We start from the raw sequence: 20,518 nt of genomic DNA, 5'->3' as shown, positions 1-20,518 counted from the left end.
TGTAGAGCTCGCCGTCATTCCTTAACCTGGACTGCAAACTGATAAATCAGTGGTCGAGTAGCTACCATGAGCCACACTGAAATGTGTGGCAGCCCCAGTATTTAAGAGGCAGAGTTTGAACTGAGACAGTAAAGCTTCAACATCTCTGCCTTGGCCAGTAAGCACGGAACCACCCCACAAGGGGTTATGGGTGTTACAATCTCCGAAAAATAGGAAAGGTTTAGGGAGTTGATCAATAAGTGCAGTTAATACATTCAGGGATACTGCACCATCTGGAGGAAGATATACATTGCAGACAGTTATTTCCTGTGTCGTCCTTATTCTGGTAGCCATAGCTTCAAGAGGAGTTTGAAGGGGCACAGTTTCACTACAGGCTGAGTTTAGGACATAAATGCAAACTCCACCTGACACTCGATTATGGTCGCTACGGTTCCTGTAGTATCCCTTATAGCCGTGGAGGGCAGGGTCCGCATTGCTGGGAACCATGTTTCGTGGAGGGTAATGCAGAAAACAGGTGTAAAGCTTAACACTTGCTGTAGCACAGCAAGGCAGTGGAAAAAACTGCCGCAATTCCCAGTGGAGGATGACGTCATCCTGAGACAGGAAAGGCATGGAACATTCAATGAGGCAGTTTACGCCTCAGGTCACCTGCTGCCAATGACTTATTGCCTAAGCAGCCTATATTCATTGTGCCCAAGGGTCCGGCAAGATCTAGGTACTCGGTGAATGCCAGAATCTCTACCTCATCCGCAGATGCAGAGCTTGTAGGTAGTGGTGGTGTGGGTGGCACTGCAATTCCCTTCGTCTTGGGGGATCTTCTTTTTGGGTTTCTCTCACAGCTCCTTGGGTTTCCCTGGCTGGGAGGATTTCACTGATTCAGTCTCCGGGACTGACGATGAGAGTGAAGCCCTATGACCAGCTGCTGTTGGGCTCTTCAGCCATTGGCGGGTGTCAACTTTCCCACTATCAGAAAACTGGGAAAGGGAGTGACCCAAGGGACCCCTTCCTAGTGAGAGGAGTTGACGAAGATTCATGCTTCTCCAGATCAGAAGTGGGGGCTGATATCTCCAATGTTTGGATGGGGGATGGGGGAGGGGGGGTTGTTGCTCCCGAAGCAGGTGGTGTAGGAGAAACAGGGACGTAAGTGCCCCCCACCATCAAGGGGGCAGGTGTAGTTCAGGTTTTGAGAGGCAACAGGAATGTGAGTAACTGATGGGGTGACAACTGTTCTCGTAGCGGCAGTGTAAGATGAGGTGATAGCCACAGGATGTAGGTGCTTAAATTTCCTCTTAGCCTCAGTGTATGTCAGTTGGTACAGCATCTTATATTCCATGATTTTCCTCTCTTTCTGTAAAATCCTGCAGTCTGACAAGCAAGGTGAATGATGCTCTCTACAGTTGACACGGATGAGAGGTGGGGCACATGGAGTACTGAGATGTGATGGATGTCCACAATCTCGACATGCAACACTGGAAGTACAGAGGGAAGACATATGGCCGAACTTCCAGCACTTTAAAGCACCACATTGGGGGAGGGATGTATGGCTTGACGTCGCAGCGGTACACCATCACCTTGACCTTCTCGGGCAATGTGTCACCCTCGAAGGCCAAGGTAAAGGCACCAGTGGCAACCGAATTATCTCTCTGACACCAACAGTTGTGCTGGACGAAGTAACACCTCGCTGCTCTAAATAGGTGCGCAACTCGTCATCAGACTGCAAAAGAAGGCCTCTGTGGAATTAATACCCTGGACCATATTGAAGCTCTTATGGGGTGTGGTGGTAACAGAAACATTCCCCAACTTGTCACAAGCGAGTAATGCCCGTGACTAGGAAGAGGATGCGGTTTTTATCAAGACTGACCCAGAGTGCATTTCGGACAAGCCATCACCAGCAAGAGATGGCGTGTCATCCACCCTGATGCCACCCACTTTGACCAGGGGGCCCTCCCCATGGGCACCAACCAGCCTCAGCAAGGGCCACCTGGCAGAATGGCCGTGAGTCCTGATGCCCCAGGGAGATGGGCATCTACTCCATAGCATACATGAGGAGTTAACGGCGCAGGCATCAGCAGAGTGATCCCTGTGTTGTCAGGGGGCTACAACCCACAGGGTAAATGGCAGCCTCACCACAACGGACTGGATGAGGTGCAAAGAATTACATGGTCCTCATCAGTGCAGAAAACGACACTGCATAATGGGTGGAGAAGAAAGCACCCAGGAAGGAGTCCGTGCTCAAGGGATGGAGGATGAGTGGTACTGCAATGCCATGATGAGAAATTGGGCTAAAGATCTCAACGCACGATCGACACAATGCACCATGTAAGACACCCTTCCCCAATTGGCTCACTCTTCAGGAAAGTTTTGATAATGGAGGTCAAACCCTACAGGAGGCCATCACATGAAGGCCGAAAGGTGAGAGACTCCTTTTAGTCACCTCTTACGACAGGCAGGAATACCTTAGGCCTATTCTAACCCCAGGCCTGCAGGGGACCACTTGAAGTGTGGTGGTCTAATTTATTACTTCTTTACTACAAACTGTATTCCCACACACATTGCAGACAGTATCCACATATGTTGTTGAATGTAACAACAAAAATATATCATTGCGTGACACGGAGTACAGGAGATATGATGTCATAAAAATTGAGCTGCCTGAAAATGAAACTGCAGGACGAAATTCACTAAAGATACAAGTGAAATGTGTACAAACACATGTGAAATATATTAAATACATGTGAAATATATCTTACATGTGCATATGTGAACAAAGCCATGGGGAAAAAAGCTTATCCTAAATCCTGGAACTATACATATTAGTTACGATCTGGAAAGAAATACTGTGGGTAAGAACCACCATCCTACTACAGGTGTGGGGAGACAATGTGGAGAGAGCAGGGGGAACGAGGAGATGATGCGATGGACAGAGAAAATGGGGAGGAGAAGATGCACTAATATAAGAGTGGAATAAATACACATCTGGGCATTTTTTAAATATAAGACTGTTTAACCATAGATAACACTGTGGGGCACAACTAATTGTAATAATAAACACATGAACAGTACCCAAACCATGTGTTTTTATACATTTGGTAATGGTAGGGTAGATGTTTGTCAGTATTCTCCTAACAGCATGACAGTGGTTTGCTGCATTATTATCTTATTAATGTCAGACCAAGTGCCACACATAATGCTATCGAAATCTAATTCTAAGGCTCTTTCAAATGCCACACAGAAAGTACATAGTTCAATTTCAAAATGAAATAAAAATAACGAAATCACTGTTTCATGATATGGCAGATGTAAACATTAAAATTTTTTTTGTATGTCAGAAGATTTGCCAAATTATGCACCAGAACTTGCCAAAAGCTATATATCAGTACATACACTCATTCAAGATATATTTTGGTTGACTTGTTTTAGCTGCCTCACCCTGTATGTATTAGAAGGATAAAAAAGAGCACTCATGCTACTTTTCCACTGCTCTGCTTGTGATTTTATATAACACTTTATACTTATAAATTTACGTAACTACACACAAACTAACAGCTATATAGCACGAAGTGAAAACCTGTTTAAAATGAACATTAATGCTTACCCAAAATTACGCCCTCTAATGAAAATATTCTGATAAATTATAGGAGTAGTGGCTCTTTTACTTCATTTTTAAATATTTGAGTTTTTCAGTTTCCTGTCAGACAACTCTTACAACCACTTTTGCACAAGAATACAGAAATACACTGAGGGCAGGAGAGAAAAGGAGCAACACCCCCAAGGATAAGGTCATATCACTTACATGTGAGGTAACAGGTGGTTCATCACTGTAGGAGTATATGATAACAAATTCAGACCAAATGAAACACATACGTCAGAGTAAAGGGAGCCTAAAAAGTTGCATGAATGCAGAGTGTACCCATCCCTCTCAGGAATGCATGTGTCTATTCTTGCATGCAAACAATCATATATGTGCTGAATGGCACCTTACAACAGTGTCATAAGGATCTTGCACCTTTTCTTGTAATTTGGTGATGGTTCTTGCAGACCCTGGATAACGAGGAACTTCCCACTTCATCGTGTCCCACAGTTGAGACATCTGGTGATCTTGTTGGATAGGGCAGTTGTTGTTGACCACATAAAGAATGTTAACACTGCTGCAGCCATGTTTGTACATGCATTGACCTGCTGAAAAAGCACATCATCTTCCTGTCAAAGAAATGGCAGTAGCACAGAGACAACAGCCTGTGTAATGTAGTGGGCACTGGTAACTTCAACCAGGAGAAATGCCAAATATGACAGCAAGCTGTAACTGATGGCCTCCCATACCATGATGATTGTGACAGGGTGTGTGTGTTGTGGGCAAATGCACTCTAGAATAGGCAGCTCAACAGGTCTGCACCATACATGTGTATGTCCATTACTTGCATAAAAACAGAATCTACTCTCATCACTACCACTCTCCAGTCAACAGCTCCAGAGTAACCATGCTTAGTCGTGTCGTGATGTCAGTGGTAGCCCAGCCGTAGCCACACATTATCATAACCCTGTTGCAAGCAAACGGTTTCAATGGTCCCTATACCACAGCAGGTGCAATATGTGCCTGGATTTGGTTCCTGGATGATGATCACTCGGCCACCACTGCTCACACAATGTGTTGAGCTTGACGTTTGTCTGCACTACATGGACATCCAGAACATGGTCTACAAGTGTGGGATGTTCCACAGGCCACTGTTGGAAGCAGCAACACACCACCAGTACATTATGCCTGACATGTGGAACAATCTGTTGATATGTCTATCCAGCTTCCTGTTCAAATGGCTGAAGCTGGTCGAAACTTGTACATACTCGTCAGTGGGGCATGGTTGTAACCTAAATTGAATGTTGCACACACTCCATATATCAACTCAGCACAGTTACTGCCTACAGAGTCAAAATGGAGGACACACATGCAGTCCTCCTGAGTGTCATCTGATCACCAATGACCATGACAAATAAATCACTAACAATACTGCCCTTCAGTATGAACATACTATAGCCTGGTGCCACTGAACACAGTCCTTGAGGGTGATGATCCTTTCTCTGGCAGTGTACATCTTAACTCTTGGCAGGGTTGCACACTCCATTCAAAAATTATTTTTACTTCTTGTTGATCCTACATTCACTGTTATTTATCGTATTCTTAGTGCATGCTTCTGCAGATTAAATAATTGCATTGCTCCAAAAATTGCACAAGACAGTACTGAGTGAAAGAAAATTAACACTATCACCCACAGGGCAATGCATTGAGGAAGATTTTGAAATACAGAATGGGCAACACTACGCTTTTTGTTAATTATGCCATGTGCTACTGCCACCTCAGTTTGCTATCCATCTGGAAGCCCAGAAATTTCAAACATGCAGTTTCATTTAGAGGGTGTCCACTTCTCTCTACTTCTGTCGTCCAAGTGTAAGAAGCAATCAACGGGAAACAAAAGAGATGACAAGAAAGTAAGTATACTATTTATTATTTCAAAAATAACTGCCATAAACATTAGTTACATTTATCCCACTGTGAGACAATATCATCAATGCCTTCATGGAAAAAAGTTTGCGATTGCCTATGGATCTATGGTTCTACCCAGGTGTGCACCCCTTCATCTGAAACAAATCAACGGCCATTAACGTCTTTCCTCAGGGCTCCAAAAATATGGAAATCTCATGGTGAGACATTGAGATTGCCTGAAAGCTGTGTAAGGACCTTCCAGCAAGTCATCTGTAGTGTAGTCTAAACAACAGGCACACCAGCTCCAGGAAAGTCATGATTACCTTTTCCTTTGGCTGCAAGGGCCTGCTGCTCACCGAGTTTCTGGAACACAGTGCCACAATTGACACATCGTGATATGTGAAAGCTTTGCAAAAATTGAAGCTCATTATCAAGTACAAATGACCCATCAATGTTGATGGACTGCAACATTTTGTTGTCAAGGTTGTTTCGACTATGCTGCAGAAGTTTTGCTGGGAAGCTCTTACAAACACTCCATACAGCCTTGAGCCATCTGTATGTGACTTCCATACTTTTAGAGCCCTGAAGAAAGACATTCATGACTGTCAATTTGCTTTGGGTGAAGAGGTGCATGCCTGGATGCAATCACAGTTCTACAGAGAACTGCAAATACTTCTCCATGAAGGCACTGATCACCTCGTCTCACAGTGGGACAAATGTATTAACAGTTAAGGTGATTACTTTTGAAATATTGAACAACTTACCTTTTTTCTACCTCCCTCGTTTTTATTTGAGTGCTACTTACAATTTTTATTAGGCTGAAATTGAATAATGTAATAATTTGGGAACAGTTTACCACTGCTGGAAGCATCTGCTTGGAACACAAGCCTGTCCATGTTCTCCAGTCTTCGCAATATCTCCCTGCCATTACTCTGACCCAGTCTTCACCTCTATTTTAAATGTTTCTTACATTTCTTCTGGCCACTTCCCCATCTCCATCGCATCTATTCTCCTAGAAACCGTAGAAGATGAAATGATGACAATTACCTGCTTAATGAAGAGTGAAGTCTGCTTTCTATGACCCAGTTTGAGGCTTGCTGCATTATTCTCCTGGCCACGTGTAGTACTAATGAGTTGTGAACCTTTATTAGTACACTTGTATCATGAGCAAATATGACTTATTATCCTTGACAAATCATTTGTGTAGCTCAAGAACAGTACGATAAAGTACTGAACATTGTGGGATACAATTAATGTATCCCTACTCTGAACGTTTTATTCCTGTTTTATCATTTGTTAAGGTCGCCCTCTGATTTCTGTGGATAAGGTATGACTATTCGTGCAAGGTGATGCATTTAACACCATTAGATTTTAATTCCCTAGATACAATTCCTTAGGTACAATTTCCTCCCCCCATGAACCATGGACCTTGCCGTTGGTGGGGAGGCTTGCGTGCCTCAGCGATACAGATAGCCGTACCGTAGGTGCAATCACAACGGAGGGGTATCTGTTGAGAGGCCAGACAAACGTGTGGTTCCTGAAGAGGGGCAGCAGCCTTTTCAGTAGTTGCAGGGGCAACAGTCTGGATGATTGACTGATCTGGCCTTTTAACAATAACCAAAACGGCCTTGCTGTGCTGGTACTGCGAACGGCTGAAAGCAAGGGAAAACTACAGCTGTAATTTTTCCCGAGGGCATGCAGCTTTACTGTGTGATTAAATGATGACAGCGTCCTCTTGGGTAAAATATTCCGGAGGTAAAATAGTCCCCCTTTCGGATCTCCGGGCGGGGACTACTCAAGAGGACATCATTATCAGGAGAAAGAAAATTGGCATTCTACGGATCGGAGCGAGGAATGTCAGATCCCTTAATCGGGCAGGTAGGTTAGAAAATTTAAAAAGGGAAATGGATAAGTTAAAGTTAGATATAGTGGGAATTAGTGAAGTTCGGTGGCAGGAGGAACAAGACTTTTGGTCAGGTGACTACAGGGTTATAAACACAAAATCAAATAGGGGTAATGCAGGAGTAGGTTTAATAATGAATAGGAAAATAGGAATGCGGGTAAGCTACTACAAACAGCATAGTGAACGCATTATTGTGGTCAAGATAGATATGAAGCCCTCACCTACTACAGTAGTACAAGTTTATATGCCAACTAGCTCTGCAGATGACGAAGAAATTGAAGAAATGTATGATCAAATAAAAGAAATTATTCAGATAGTGAAGGGTGATGAAAATTTAATAGTCATGGGTGACTGGAATTCAGTAGTAGGAAAAGTGAGAGAAGGAAACGTAGTAGGTGAACATGGACTGGGGCAAAGAAATGAAAGAGGAAGTTGTCTGGTAGAATTTTGCACAGAGCACAACTTAATCATAGCCAACACTTGGTTCAAGAATCATAAAAGAAGGTTGTATACATGGAAGAACCATGGAGATACTAAAAGGTATCAGATAGATTATATAATGGTAAGACAGAGATTTAGGAACCAGGTTTTAAACTGTAAGACATTTCCAGGGGCAGATGTGGACTCTGACCACAATCTATTGGTAATGACCTGTGGATTAAAACTGAAGAAACTGCAAAAAAGGTGGAAATTTAAGGGGATGGGACATGGATAAACTAAAAGAACCACAGGTTGTACAGAGTTTCAGGGAGAGCATAAGGGAGCAATTGACATGAATGGGGGAAAGAAATACGGTGGAAGAAGAATGGGTAGCTTTGAGGGATGAAGTAGTGAAGGCAGCAGAGGATCAAGTAGCTAAAAAGACGAGGGCTAGTAGAAATCCTTGGGTAACAGAAGAAATATTTAATTTAATTGATGAAAGGAGAAAATATAAAAATGCAGTAAATGAAGCAGGCAAAAAGGAATACAGACATCTCAAAAATGAGGTCGACAGGAAGTGCAAAATGGCTAAGCAGGGATGGCTAGAGAACAAATGTAAGGATGTAGAGGCTTATCTCACTAGGGGTAAGGTAGATACTGCCTACAGGAAAATTAAAGAGACCTTTGGAGATAAGAGAACCACTTGTATGAACATCAAGAGCTCAGATGGAAACCCAGTTCTAAGCAAAGAAGGGAAAGCAGAAAGGTGGAAGGAGTATATAGAGGGCGATGTACTTGAGGACAATATTATGGAAATGGAAGAAGATGTAGATGAAGACGAAATGGGAGATACGAAACTGCGTGTAGAGTTTGACAGAGCACTGAAAGACCTGAGTCGAAACAAGGCCCCCGGAGTAGACAACATTCCACTGGAACTACTGACTGCCTTGGGAGAGCCAGTCCTGACAAAACTCTACCATCTGGTGAGCAAGATGTATGAGACAGGCGAAATACCCTCAGACTTCAAGAAGAATATAATAATTCCAATCCCAAAGAAAGCAGGTGCTGACAGATGTGAAAATTACCGAACTATCAGTTTAATAAGTCACAGCTGCAAAATACTGACATGAATTCTTTACAGACAAATAGCAAAACTGGTAGAAGCCGACTTCGGGGAAGATCAGTTCGGATTCAGTAGAAATGTGGGAACACGTGAGGCAATACTGACCCTACAACTTATCTTAAAAGATAGATTAAGGAAAGGCAAATCTACGTTTCTAGCATTTGTAGACTTAGAGAAAGCTTTTGACAATGTTGATTGGAATACTCTTTCAAATTCTGAAGGTAGCAGGGGTAAAATACAGAGAGCGAAAGGCTATTTACAATTTGTACAGAAACCAGATGGCAGTTATAAGAGTCGAGGGGCATGAAAGGGGAGCAGTGGTTGGGAAGGGAGTGAGACAGGGTTGTAGCCTACCCCCCGACGTTATTCAATCTTATATTGAGCAAGCAGTATAGGAAACAAAAGAAAAATTTGGAGCACAACTTGAAATCCATAGAAAAGAAATAAGAACTTTGAGGTTTGCCGATGACACTGTAATTCTGTCAGAGATGGCAAAGGACCTGGAAGAGCAGTTGAACAGAATGGACGGTGTCTTGAAAGGAGGATATAAGATGAACATCAACAAAAGCAAAACGAGGATAATGGAATGTAGTCAAATTAAGTCGGGTGATGCTGAGGGAATTAGATTAGTAAATGAGACACTTAAAGTAGTAAAGGAATTTTGCTATTTGGGGAGCAAAATAACTGATGATGGTCGAAGTAGAGAAGATATAAAATGTAGACTGGCAATGGCAAGGAAAGCGTTTCTGAAGAAGAGGAATTTTTTTAACATCGAGTATGGATTTAAGTGTCAGGAAGTCATTTCTGAAAGTATTTGTATGGAGTGTAGTCATGTATGGAAGTGAAACATGGACAATAAATAGTTTGGACAAGAAGAGAATAGAAGCTTTCGAAATGTGGTGCTACAGAAGAATGCTGAAGATTAGATAGGTAGATCACATAACTAATGAGGAACTATTGAACAGGATTGGGGAGAAGAGAAGTTTGTGGCACAACTTGACTAAAAGAAGGGATCGGTTGGTAGGACATGTTCTGAGGCATCAAGGGATCACCAATTTAGCATTGGAGGGCAGTGTGGAGGGTAAAAATCGTAGAGGGAGACCAAGAGATGACTACACTAAGCAGATTCAGAAGGATGTAGGTTGCAGTAGGTACTGGGAGATGAAGAAGCTTGCACAAGATAGAGTAGCATGGAGAGCTGCATCAAATCAGTCTCAGGACTGAAGACCACAACAACAACAACAACAACAACAACAGGTACAATTTTCTGAGCAACACAACTGGAGGCCTTGGCAAGGTCACGGAAATAAATTTCCAAATAACCGTATCATCAACATATTTGTTGTGTATATGTAATGTGGATGTGTAGCCCAGGGATGCAATAGTACCTACCATTCATTGATAGATGTTAACATATTGCTTGTCACATGTGTCGAAGTATTGTCCTTATGAAAATGGTATGTAGAGTTCCCATAATGAATAGCAAAGACTTAGGCTCTATGTTACCCTGGCGCAGTGGTCGCTATTCATTTTATTCACAATTAGTAGGTGATAAAATTGCATGTTGTATTCAGTGAAGTACCATCACAATTGAAATTTATCTGCGATTGCTTGTTGTCAAATGTGCGTTTACAGTAACTACTTGACACTGATTATAATTCACTTTTATCCAATGGCTCTACACATGCACTACTGCTGTGGCAGCATTCTCTGGACAAGATGCACTGTCACAATACAACAAATACAGCTTCTGGCAACCAATGGCCCTTTCTCATTGATATTCATTTAGATACTGATATTGCAGTCTTCTATGTTCATGAAACATGCTAGCACTTGCTTTCACACTTACACTTCCCCTTCTGGTGACTCTTCGGTACCTAGGTTTGCATAACACAGACCTTTATGTTGACAAATTGGAGTGCAATGCTCAGCCTATGTATATAACATCTTTCTGAAATCTTAAGTCACTTATTGGTCATGTGCATCTTCTGAGTTTGGTTTCATCCATGCAGTTCTTTATGGGAGTTAATATTTTCAAAAACATTTGTGTAGTCTTAGCAGATAACAACCTCTATCTTTAATGCCATGTTATCAAGATATTTCTACTTACATGATCCCACCAGCATTCACTGAAGTTTGGCAGTTGGTGTTCCAAAGTGTATTCAAGAAGCTCAAACATGACAGACAAAACGGTACATAGCCACCAATCTCTGAGAACCAATGTCTTCAGCCACCAGCCAATAAAATGAGTAGGAACAAATATATCAAGTTTTTCCTAAAAAGAATAAAACATATTTTATCACTACTTGCACAAACTAAGAAAAAGATAGATAAAATTTTATTAATGTGTTAAAATCAGTGATAATCATGTACACTGTGCAGTACTGTTTGAAATGATTAAATCCTGAGCTATGTTTCACCACTTGGCTAGAAATAAGAAAACTTTCCACTAAGACAAGTCACCTGCACCTTATACACTGAAGTGTCAAAGAAACTGGTATAGGAACGCATATTGAAATACAGAGATGAGAGTATGACTGGGGAACATTCATACTAGCAAACTTAGGATTTCTTGAAAGTTTTCAGCTATGTCTGGGGATGAAGGCTGGTGGTCCACAGAAACATCCAATTACAATATTATGTCCACTCTTGCCCAAAAGCTTAAATTTTTATCTCAGTGGATTATAGCTTCTTTTCTAATGGGCAGAGCCATGTGACATGAATTGCAGCACACCCCAGTGGGCCAGCCCAAGTAGAGTGGGACCCGGCAATACCAGACTGGACAGAGTCTGCATGGGCTACATGAGCTAGCGACTCTAGTACAGGCTAGCAGAGCGTGCTGCATGCCTCTGCTACTGCAACAAATGCATCACCTCCATTTCTGATTAGCCTAGCCTTTCAGTATATACTTAGGTTCACTCCAAAAATCTTGCTTTTCTCAGTTTCTGGTTTTAGCAAGCTTTCTGTACTTAAGATTATAAAATCCCTATGCCTTATTACGTAGTTGTTCCCCAGAAAAGACCCTATAGCTAAGAAATGAGTAGTATGTAACTAAAAGGCACTGGCTATTACATACTGATGACACAACTCTATGTGCACAAAATTCTGGTGAAATTCTGTTTGGAAGTATCTTTGTTTCTTCACACCACTTCAACTGAGAATCAATATTAATACCTCAAAATTGCGTGTGTTATGCAGTCAACATAGGTAACATCTATGTTTAACATAACATTGTCATTTCTCTCTTAGAACTAAAATTCATAGCATTTGTTTTATTTACATTTAACATAGCTTTACTGCACATCGATCTATTGTCAACTTCCTTGAGGATTTCATGTGCTTCCTCTGAATGGAGTTCTCTTGTTTTCAATTCAGTGACTGCAATGCTGCTGTCATCAGCATACAGAATTTTTTCCAATGACTAATACTAAGAGGAAAATCACTGATGTTTATCAGGAACAGTATTGGTCCTAATATGCTACCACAAGGGATTCAAATATTAATTTGTTTAGGTTTGGATAAGAGTATCACTACACATTTGGACTGCACTGCGGTTTGTGTAATCTATACTGTTTGTAGTATGTGGAAATGCTATTCAGTTTCATCTGATATTTGTGTTCATGTAAATTTTTGTTGTTGAGACTGGTGTGTGTGTGTGTGTGTGTGTGTGTGTGTGTGTGTGTGTGTGTGTGTGTGTGTGTGTGTGTGTGTGTGTGTGTGCGTGCGTGCGTGCGCACACACACGCACGCACGCACGCACGCACACACACACACACACACACACACACACACACACAGAGGGAGGGAGTGGGGGGGAGGGGGAGGGGGAGGGGGAGGGGGAGTGGGAGGGGGAGTGGAGGGGGATGGGAGGGGGACGGGAGGGGGAGGGGGGAGGGGGAAGGGGAGGGGGAGGGGGAGGGGGAGGGGGAGGGGGGAGGGGGCGGGGAGGGGGAGGGGAGGGAGGGAGGGTGCTAATTTCTTGTCAATGTCCGAACCTATTCAGTGAGATTAAACATCATTACTTCAATGCTAATGTATCTTATTACCACTAATGTATCTCAACACAGGCCAGAAGTTCCTGTTGTCAACCACCACAGTAGAATGCAATGTGCTACCAATACCAATCCAACATATGTGGGGGAAGCACAATAAGTTGATAAATGAGACACACAGAGGCGCCAAATCTTATTTCAATTATGTAATAAACACAGGAAACAGGGAGATGGAATTAGAATTGATTCTATAAGCACGTAAGAAGATGCAGCAGCATTGGTGTTCACAGGCTATGCCGAAGGCATCCATGGTGCCACAGTCAACACCTCACAGGTCCCTTTTGTTCCTGCTACCCTCGACAGCAGCCTGAAGCTTTTTGACAGTGGCGAACACAGTTTCTACCAATTTGTGGAATGTGGCCAATTGTCTCTTCATTCATACACAACAAGCTGTAAAGCAAAGGAACAGACTGACTTTTAATGAAAGCTACAATTCCTAGCCAACTGAATCATTCGATACCACTTCACAAGTTACATGCGATGTAACCAATCTTAATGAGCACAAGCTGTAATGTTATTAATTGGTTAAACTGAGGAAATTACGGTACTTTGAACACAGTTATGATGAACTATAGTGAAACTGTTATGAAATATAGTTCTTATTCAAACAAGTACTCAATGAATGTAAACACACAGTAAAACTCACACTTATAAAACTGTTATAGAAAAACATATCTGTTATTATTTGACACGTGTATTGATTCTTCTCCACAACTGCAAATCTGGCACAGAGATATTAATTGCAGTCCTGGCCTAGGGGATGGGCAGTGTGGGGAAAAATGGTTGTTCAGGCGATGACTTCAGTTTTGTGTCCACATGGCGTGAAGTCAGAGAGATGGTGTTGTAGTGCAGAACTGAGGGCCCATTATCTGCTGTGACTGGACTGTATATTGGGGAGCAGGAGAGCGATAGTGTGTGTCACTGCTTTGGTCTACAACATGTGGCATGAGATGTGCATGTTATTTTAACACCGAGACTTTCCTCTGACCGTGTGTGACTGGAGTGGAATGAACAGTGAGCAGCTCTTGTGCATTGTCTAGCAGTCCTGTTTTCTGCAAAGCTATCAATTGTGTTCTATGGTGTCAGTGACATTCACCTTATACTCTCCAGGTTTTAATTCCAATGGGTAGAATAAAGTCTGTGCACTGCTTAGCACTGACCTGTAAGCTCAGCTCCTAGTGTAATAATGTGTTGAAGCAAGATGTTTTTCTAGTAGCCCTAGTCAGTCTATGGTAGTTGCTATTGGTGTAAGTGTAAGGTTCAGAGATTATATAAGCTGGATGTGCCTGCCATATGTGTAAACTAATCTGGCTCTCTGTCTGTTTTAGACACCAATTTATTACTTTATTCTCTAGCATTACTAGTGCAGAGTGTAAAGGGGCTGGTGTGTGGCACCAACGACAACCAAAAATTAAATATCAACAATAAGCCAGTGCAACTGAGCCAATGTTGGGACGAGGAATGGTGTCGTGCTCAATCTGTACTTCTGATATTAAATTTTATGCAGCTGTTTTATTAGTGCTGTGTTTTTTTCACAAGTTCTGTTTCTTTACATGAGATTTTCATAAGCTATTCTGATTATAGTTATTTTCTATGAGTTTCTGCCTTGAAGTACTTAAAGAACAGATGCAATTTTGCTGTTGGCCCTCATAGACAAGCTCTGTGTATAAATTTCACTACCTGGTACTATAATCTGGCCAAAGAAATGTAGTATTTCAATTCCTTTAACCTATAACCCTTGTTTATGTTAACTGCTTCAGTGGGCAGAATTTTAAGAATTCCTTTCAACCCTAAGATTAACTTTCACTGATATCCGGGCAGTTCTCTATAAATGGTTCTTAATGTCTGCTAACTTAAATGGTGATTGCTGCTATGAAGTTTTGGTGATCTTTCTCAGAATACTAATTGACTGATCTTACAGGGCTGTAACAGTGTTAATTGTTCATATGGGCAGAAGCACAATGTGTCCAACTGTTTGGCACAGGTGCCAAGTGAAAGTCTTTCAATTTTAATGGTTGTTAAGGTATTAGATGAACTTTATAATTACTGAAAGGATAAGCCCCATCAAAGCTTTCCAATTGCTAACCCAAATGTTTGGAGGCAGAAGCCCAATAACTTCTTGGACAAAAAAAAAAGTTTCATGTTCATCAAATTCTAAATGGGTAGATAGAGCCCTTTGAGATTTTAAAATTTAAATTAGAAAAAAGGGGGGAGAGAATGATTTTTTCCTTCTAACTTTATTGACTAAAGATATTGCAAACAAAGTGTGTGTCTAAATGCCAATTAATAAAAAACTTTTACTGTAACAACAGTTGTTAATAAAAGTGAAAAGCTGTTTTTTAATAAAAATTCTGTGGCTTTTCATTTAGTGGTCTTTGTATCCAAATAAACCGGCTCTATGGTTAATTTTCTATAGTCAGTTTCATTACCAATCAGATTAATGAAAAGACAGGAAACATGCTAGTAACAAAACCAATTCTGAAATTAAAGAGTTACTTAATTTGGTAAATTACGTATTATTGTAAAATTACATTTTCTGTGTTTTAGCAACTTTAATGATATTCTTTCGGTCTGTTTGTCATTCCGGAGTGTTTGCAACCATTTGTTAATCTAAATTCTGTAACTTATTGTCTAACACTGCACAACTTTACTTGAAGTCATCAACATTACAACATTAAACAATGTAATTAGCTATTTTTCCATTGTTTAGATATGTATAAACCTTGGTGCCAACAGCCTGACTCAGTAAGTTTTGTAACACGTTTCAAGTAAGTTTTTTTAGAGCTCAGTTGTGTTTGACATAATCTTGTGATGCAATAAAAGTGTTATAGAACAGGTCCGTGTATTGTGGCTACACTATTTTATAGAAGAAGATTAATCATGACATAAATTACCTGATTATATGGGAAATCCAGAATCTATTTTTGAAGTGGAGCAAACTGATGCGAAGAGATACTACTCATAGACAATAAAAGCTGAGTTGGGTTCCCTAAAAATTAAAGTTATGTTACAAAGCACAGTCCCACTACTAAACTAAGCAATCTATTTAACCTAGAGTACGGAAGCAAACTTTTCACTGCCAGAAAGGGTGAGAGTGAAAGCTGCTACAGAATAATCAGGAATGGGAATCAGTGCAAGGAATGTTAGTATCATTTTGAAGCAGGGTTATGTCCTGCAATACACAAGAGGAGTGATGCCAGTCATTTGAAGTGTTTATTGCAAAAAATACTAAAAAAAGGAGCCACTAACATTAATTTGCCAGAAACACAGAAAAGATTAAAAGAATTGTGAACTGCAGTCAGCAGTAGTAATGTTAGTTTCAGATCAAAAGGCCGGAATGTAGTAGTGGAGTTCGCCAAAACAGTATAAAGGCACAGGAGATGCAGCACTAGCTCATTGTTGGACATCCCCAACAACTTCAGTCCTTTGGAGACTGTGGATAAAAGCATTTACACAACATAACATATTTACAAATAGTGTTACCATATAAGAAGCAACATGTAGGCTATGTCTAGGAAGAAGAGGGTTAAGGACACCAAATGGGTCTCACTGCCAGGTGGTAGTCATGGGAGAGACATGTCAAAATGGTACAAATCTCTGTTGATGATTAACAGTTAATTAGTATTATTAAACCAAGTGCAGGACTCCATGACGTCACCTGTAATTTTGCCTCTTTGGTGAAATATCTTAGAAAAGACAAGTACTGTATTTACCAGGCTGTGAGACTACTCTAAAGATTAAACAACCGCCGCCGTCTTTTTACCCGTGATGCCTTGAGAAATTTTTATTTTAAAAATATTTTGACTATACAAAATTAAAAATTCTCTGCTTAAAAAGTTAATATTACACCCATTCTAAAGTGTACCACTTACTGATTGCCTACATTTTGATAACACAAAGGAAAATAAAATAAACAAAAAGAAATGGTTTACATCAATTTTTTATTTTCACTTTCTTTTTTTACTTTCTGTTTAAGCCAGATATGTGTGGTATCACTATTTTTTATTATGATAATGTTGTTAATAATAATAATAATAATAATAATAATAATAATAATAATAATAATAACAACAACAACAACAACAACCACCCCCACTGGTATCAATGTCTTTGGTTTTAAGCCTACTGCCATTTCTTGCTTCTTGACACTATTCTCACTGTACATCATCCTTAGAGTTACCTACAGTATTGGGTATGTGGCAACTTTTTCAATCCTTTCACAATAGATTCACTTGAAATTCTGCTCCAGGCAGTAAGTATCCTCTGACCCAGGAGGGATATTGAGTGTTTCTCTAACTCCCCAAACCATGGAATGAGGGCAATGTATACTTCAGAGCTTCACAGCAAACATGCTCTGTGAGCAGTGAGCACAGGCCTATAAACAGCAAGTAGTGTACACCTTCCACTGTCAATGGAATAGGGTGGGGAGCCATGTGGAGATTGATGTGAATGAGGAAATCGATCCTGAGGGAAATGTTTGGAGTATTTGGACTATCTTTATATTCACTGTCATATTACAGGCCAATTACTTTTAAGCTGAAACTTCCTGGCAGATTAAAACTGTGTGCCAGACCGAGACTCGAACTTGGGACCTTTGCCTTTCGCGGGCAAGTGCTCTACCAACTGAGCTACCCTACTTTTAAGCTGCTGATCAGCACGGATTGGGTACTGGAAGCATGGAAGCATTTTATTTTTCCCATTCGGATGGACTATGAATTGCGATTTTTTTTTTTTTTTTTTTTTGCCACAGAACATAAAATAACAAATTTCATAACAAACCCATATTTTCTCACTGTCTTCCAAGCAAAGAGTGCTTGACTGGAAGTGAACATAAATGTTCAGCTGCAACTACCAGGTATTCTTTTATTAAATCACCATTCGTGAACATGGGCAAAGACTGTGCAATTTTGTAGCTCATCCAATCAGCATGCTCACTCATTTTTCTTCCTCTTTTCTTTGTCTTCAGGATCTTATCACTTTCTGTTTACGTAGTCTTTGGCATAGTAAGACACGCAGTGCCTTGACTTCCTGAAATTTTTCCTCTGTATGGTATTTGGTTCCCAACAACCTTAAACCAACACAGTATTAGACCATTTGTCATCCAGCCCTTTTCTTGGCATTTAAATTAAGCTCTGCAAGCAGTTTTTCTCTTGATCTGGTTTTCCTGAGATGAATCCTGTGTGGGAGGAGCCACCTTCCACCTGACAGCATCTCTAACATTACTGTTACTCTAGCCTTTTCATTGCCAGAACTTTGTATAGAACACTTTTAACTCCCTTTGCACTGACAGTACCTTTTGTCAGCATATCAAAATAAACAGGCATCTTATTGGCATTGCCCATATTGCCTGCCCAATAGTCATGCAGTTTCCTAAGATTTATTACATGATGCTGATAAACAAGCCACTGCATCAAATACCATGGGAAATCAATAAGATAGTGATGTTCTGCAACATAATGTAAGTGTTGCCCTCATCATCATCCTCACACACCACCCAGGTGAAACCCACAATACATGCTGTTAGAAAATTACTCTTTAATCTCCAGCATCTCCATTTGGTTAATTTCTCGAATCATTTGGAAGTCTCCACTGAATTCCTCTTTCATATGCTGAAAAAACCTACTGCTCCAATTCATAAACTTTTCCTGCTTGGATCTCCTGAAAGTTTGGCATGTAGAACTGTCTTACTCTAATTCATTCCTTATTTGATGCCACTTATGAATATTCACATCTGTGACACCAAATGTTATTCCCCTCCATGAATGACCATTAACTCAAAATTAGTGTCACACTGTCTGCCTCAACCGAATAAGAACTGAAAACTCCGAGAGCTTTCTTTCCAACAGTCACAACTGCATTTCATTAGTCAACATCGTATCGGCATGCATTATCAAATGCAATAACTTACGTCTCTTATGGCACCAATAATGTAAGCAAACTAAATGATGAGAATACAGGATGGTCCAAAAGTCCGGAAACACCCTGATAAAATCCAAATAGGGTAGCAAACGAGGAAACAGAGTCCCTACACACAAGGAACGGGAAGGAGACTTTATAGGCTATGCCAACAACATGGCAGCCATCTTGAAAGCCGCCATCTTGGATTCAACTCCGAAATTTCAAATGGGAATGTGGTCATGTGACATATCAAACAGATAGAGAATTTCACCAGAAAAACAATGCCATTGTTATTTTAAACATAGCTTAATTCATTCTCGGATTATAGCCAATTACTTTCGGCAGCAGTGGGACACTCGGCAGTGTGAGTATTACGTACTGAGAAGTCATAAAATGGAGTCTGAAACGGTGCAAAGTGAGTATTCCATGCCTGATATGTTACATGTGTTTAACTGTTAGGTATCATTTACTAATGCTAAAGTTTTAATCATTGTTCCCTTATTTACAGATTACAAAATGTCTTTAACACATCAAGAATGCATTGAAATCATCTTGATATCAGGAGAAAGAAGCAATGGGTCATTGCTGAGGATTTAAACAGTCGTCAACCAACCAGACAGCCCATCACTCACATAGCAGTTTCCAAGCTTTTGACCAAATTCCGAGCAATAGGTTCTGTTGCAGATAAACCTAAGGCTGGAAGACCAAAATCCGCCACCAATGAAACAACAACAGTGAGCGCGTTGGCATCATTTAGCAGGAGTCCTCAACGGAGTACTCGTCGCCTGTCACAAGAATGTGGGGTTAGTCGTACCTCAATACTGCGAATTTTATCGAAGCACAAATGGCACCCGTACAAAATTCAGCTGCTACAACACCTGAACGAGGATGACCCAGACCGTCGTGTACAGTTTTCAGAATGGGCGACACAGCAGCTGCAGATAAATCCACATTTCCCCTGTTCAGTGATGAAGCCAATTTCTTTATCAATGGGGACGTGAACAAGCAGAATCACAGATACTGGTCCGACACAAATCCGCACCTGATTGATGCTTCCAAAACGGTCGACTCACAAAAAGTCATTGGACCTTTTTCTATTGATGGTACGTTACCAGATATGCTAACATCCAACGGTTATGTGAGGTTATCAGATGAAGGAGTGTTTCCCTAGTTGTTAACGGAGGACAGGACATTTCCGGAATTCTTCCATCATGATGGAGCCCCACCACATTATGGGCACAATGTGCGAGCATACCTGGATGTACAGTTCCCTCAAAAGTGGATTGGTCGTAGGGGGTGCTGTGGAGTGCCGCCACGTTCACCCGATTTGACTCCTTTGGATTTTTATCTTTGGGGGCATGTCAAAGCACTGGCTTATTCTGTGCAAATACGGGATTTGCATCATCTAAAGCAGTGTATTGTTGATGCATGTGGTCAAATACAGCCAGATGTCTCGGTCAAAGTTCATCAGGACTGGGTTCAGAGGATAGCATTGACAATCCAACATAATGGACAACGTATTGAGCGATACCTATGACTGTTGGTGGTCTTTCGGGACTGTGTAACATCGGCGTAATGTCTCTTCGGCACATAACACACGTGCTGCCGAGGGTCCCACTGCTGCCGCAAGTAATTGGCTATAACCCG

General features: G+C 41.0%; 1 protein-coding gene across 2 annotated transcripts in view; it reads right to left on the bottom strand.

Annotated features, from left to right (window-relative positions):
• The window catches only part of LOC126266803 (phosphatidylserine synthase 2-like), a 230,830-nt gene that overhangs the window by 171,962 nt on the left and 38,350 nt on the right, over window positions 1-20,518 (bottom strand). For both annotated transcript variants that reach the window (XM_049971345.1, XM_049971346.1), the window contains exon 5: window positions 11,033-11,197. In XM_049971345.1, coding sequence (XP_049827302.1) covers window positions 11,033-11,197 — 165 coding nt within the window. The remainder of the gene's footprint in view (window positions 1-11,032; window positions 11,198-20,518) is intronic.

Source organism: Schistocerca gregaria, chromosome 4 (assembly GCF_023897955.1).
Source record: "Schistocerca gregaria isolate iqSchGreg1 chromosome 4, iqSchGreg1.2, whole genome shotgun sequence".
NCBI classification, from domain to species: domain Eukaryota; kingdom Metazoa; phylum Arthropoda; class Insecta; order Orthoptera; family Acrididae; genus Schistocerca; species Schistocerca gregaria.
The sequence above is the reverse complement of the archived record's forward strand: the minus strand, read 5'-3'. Positions and strand labels throughout refer to the sequence as shown.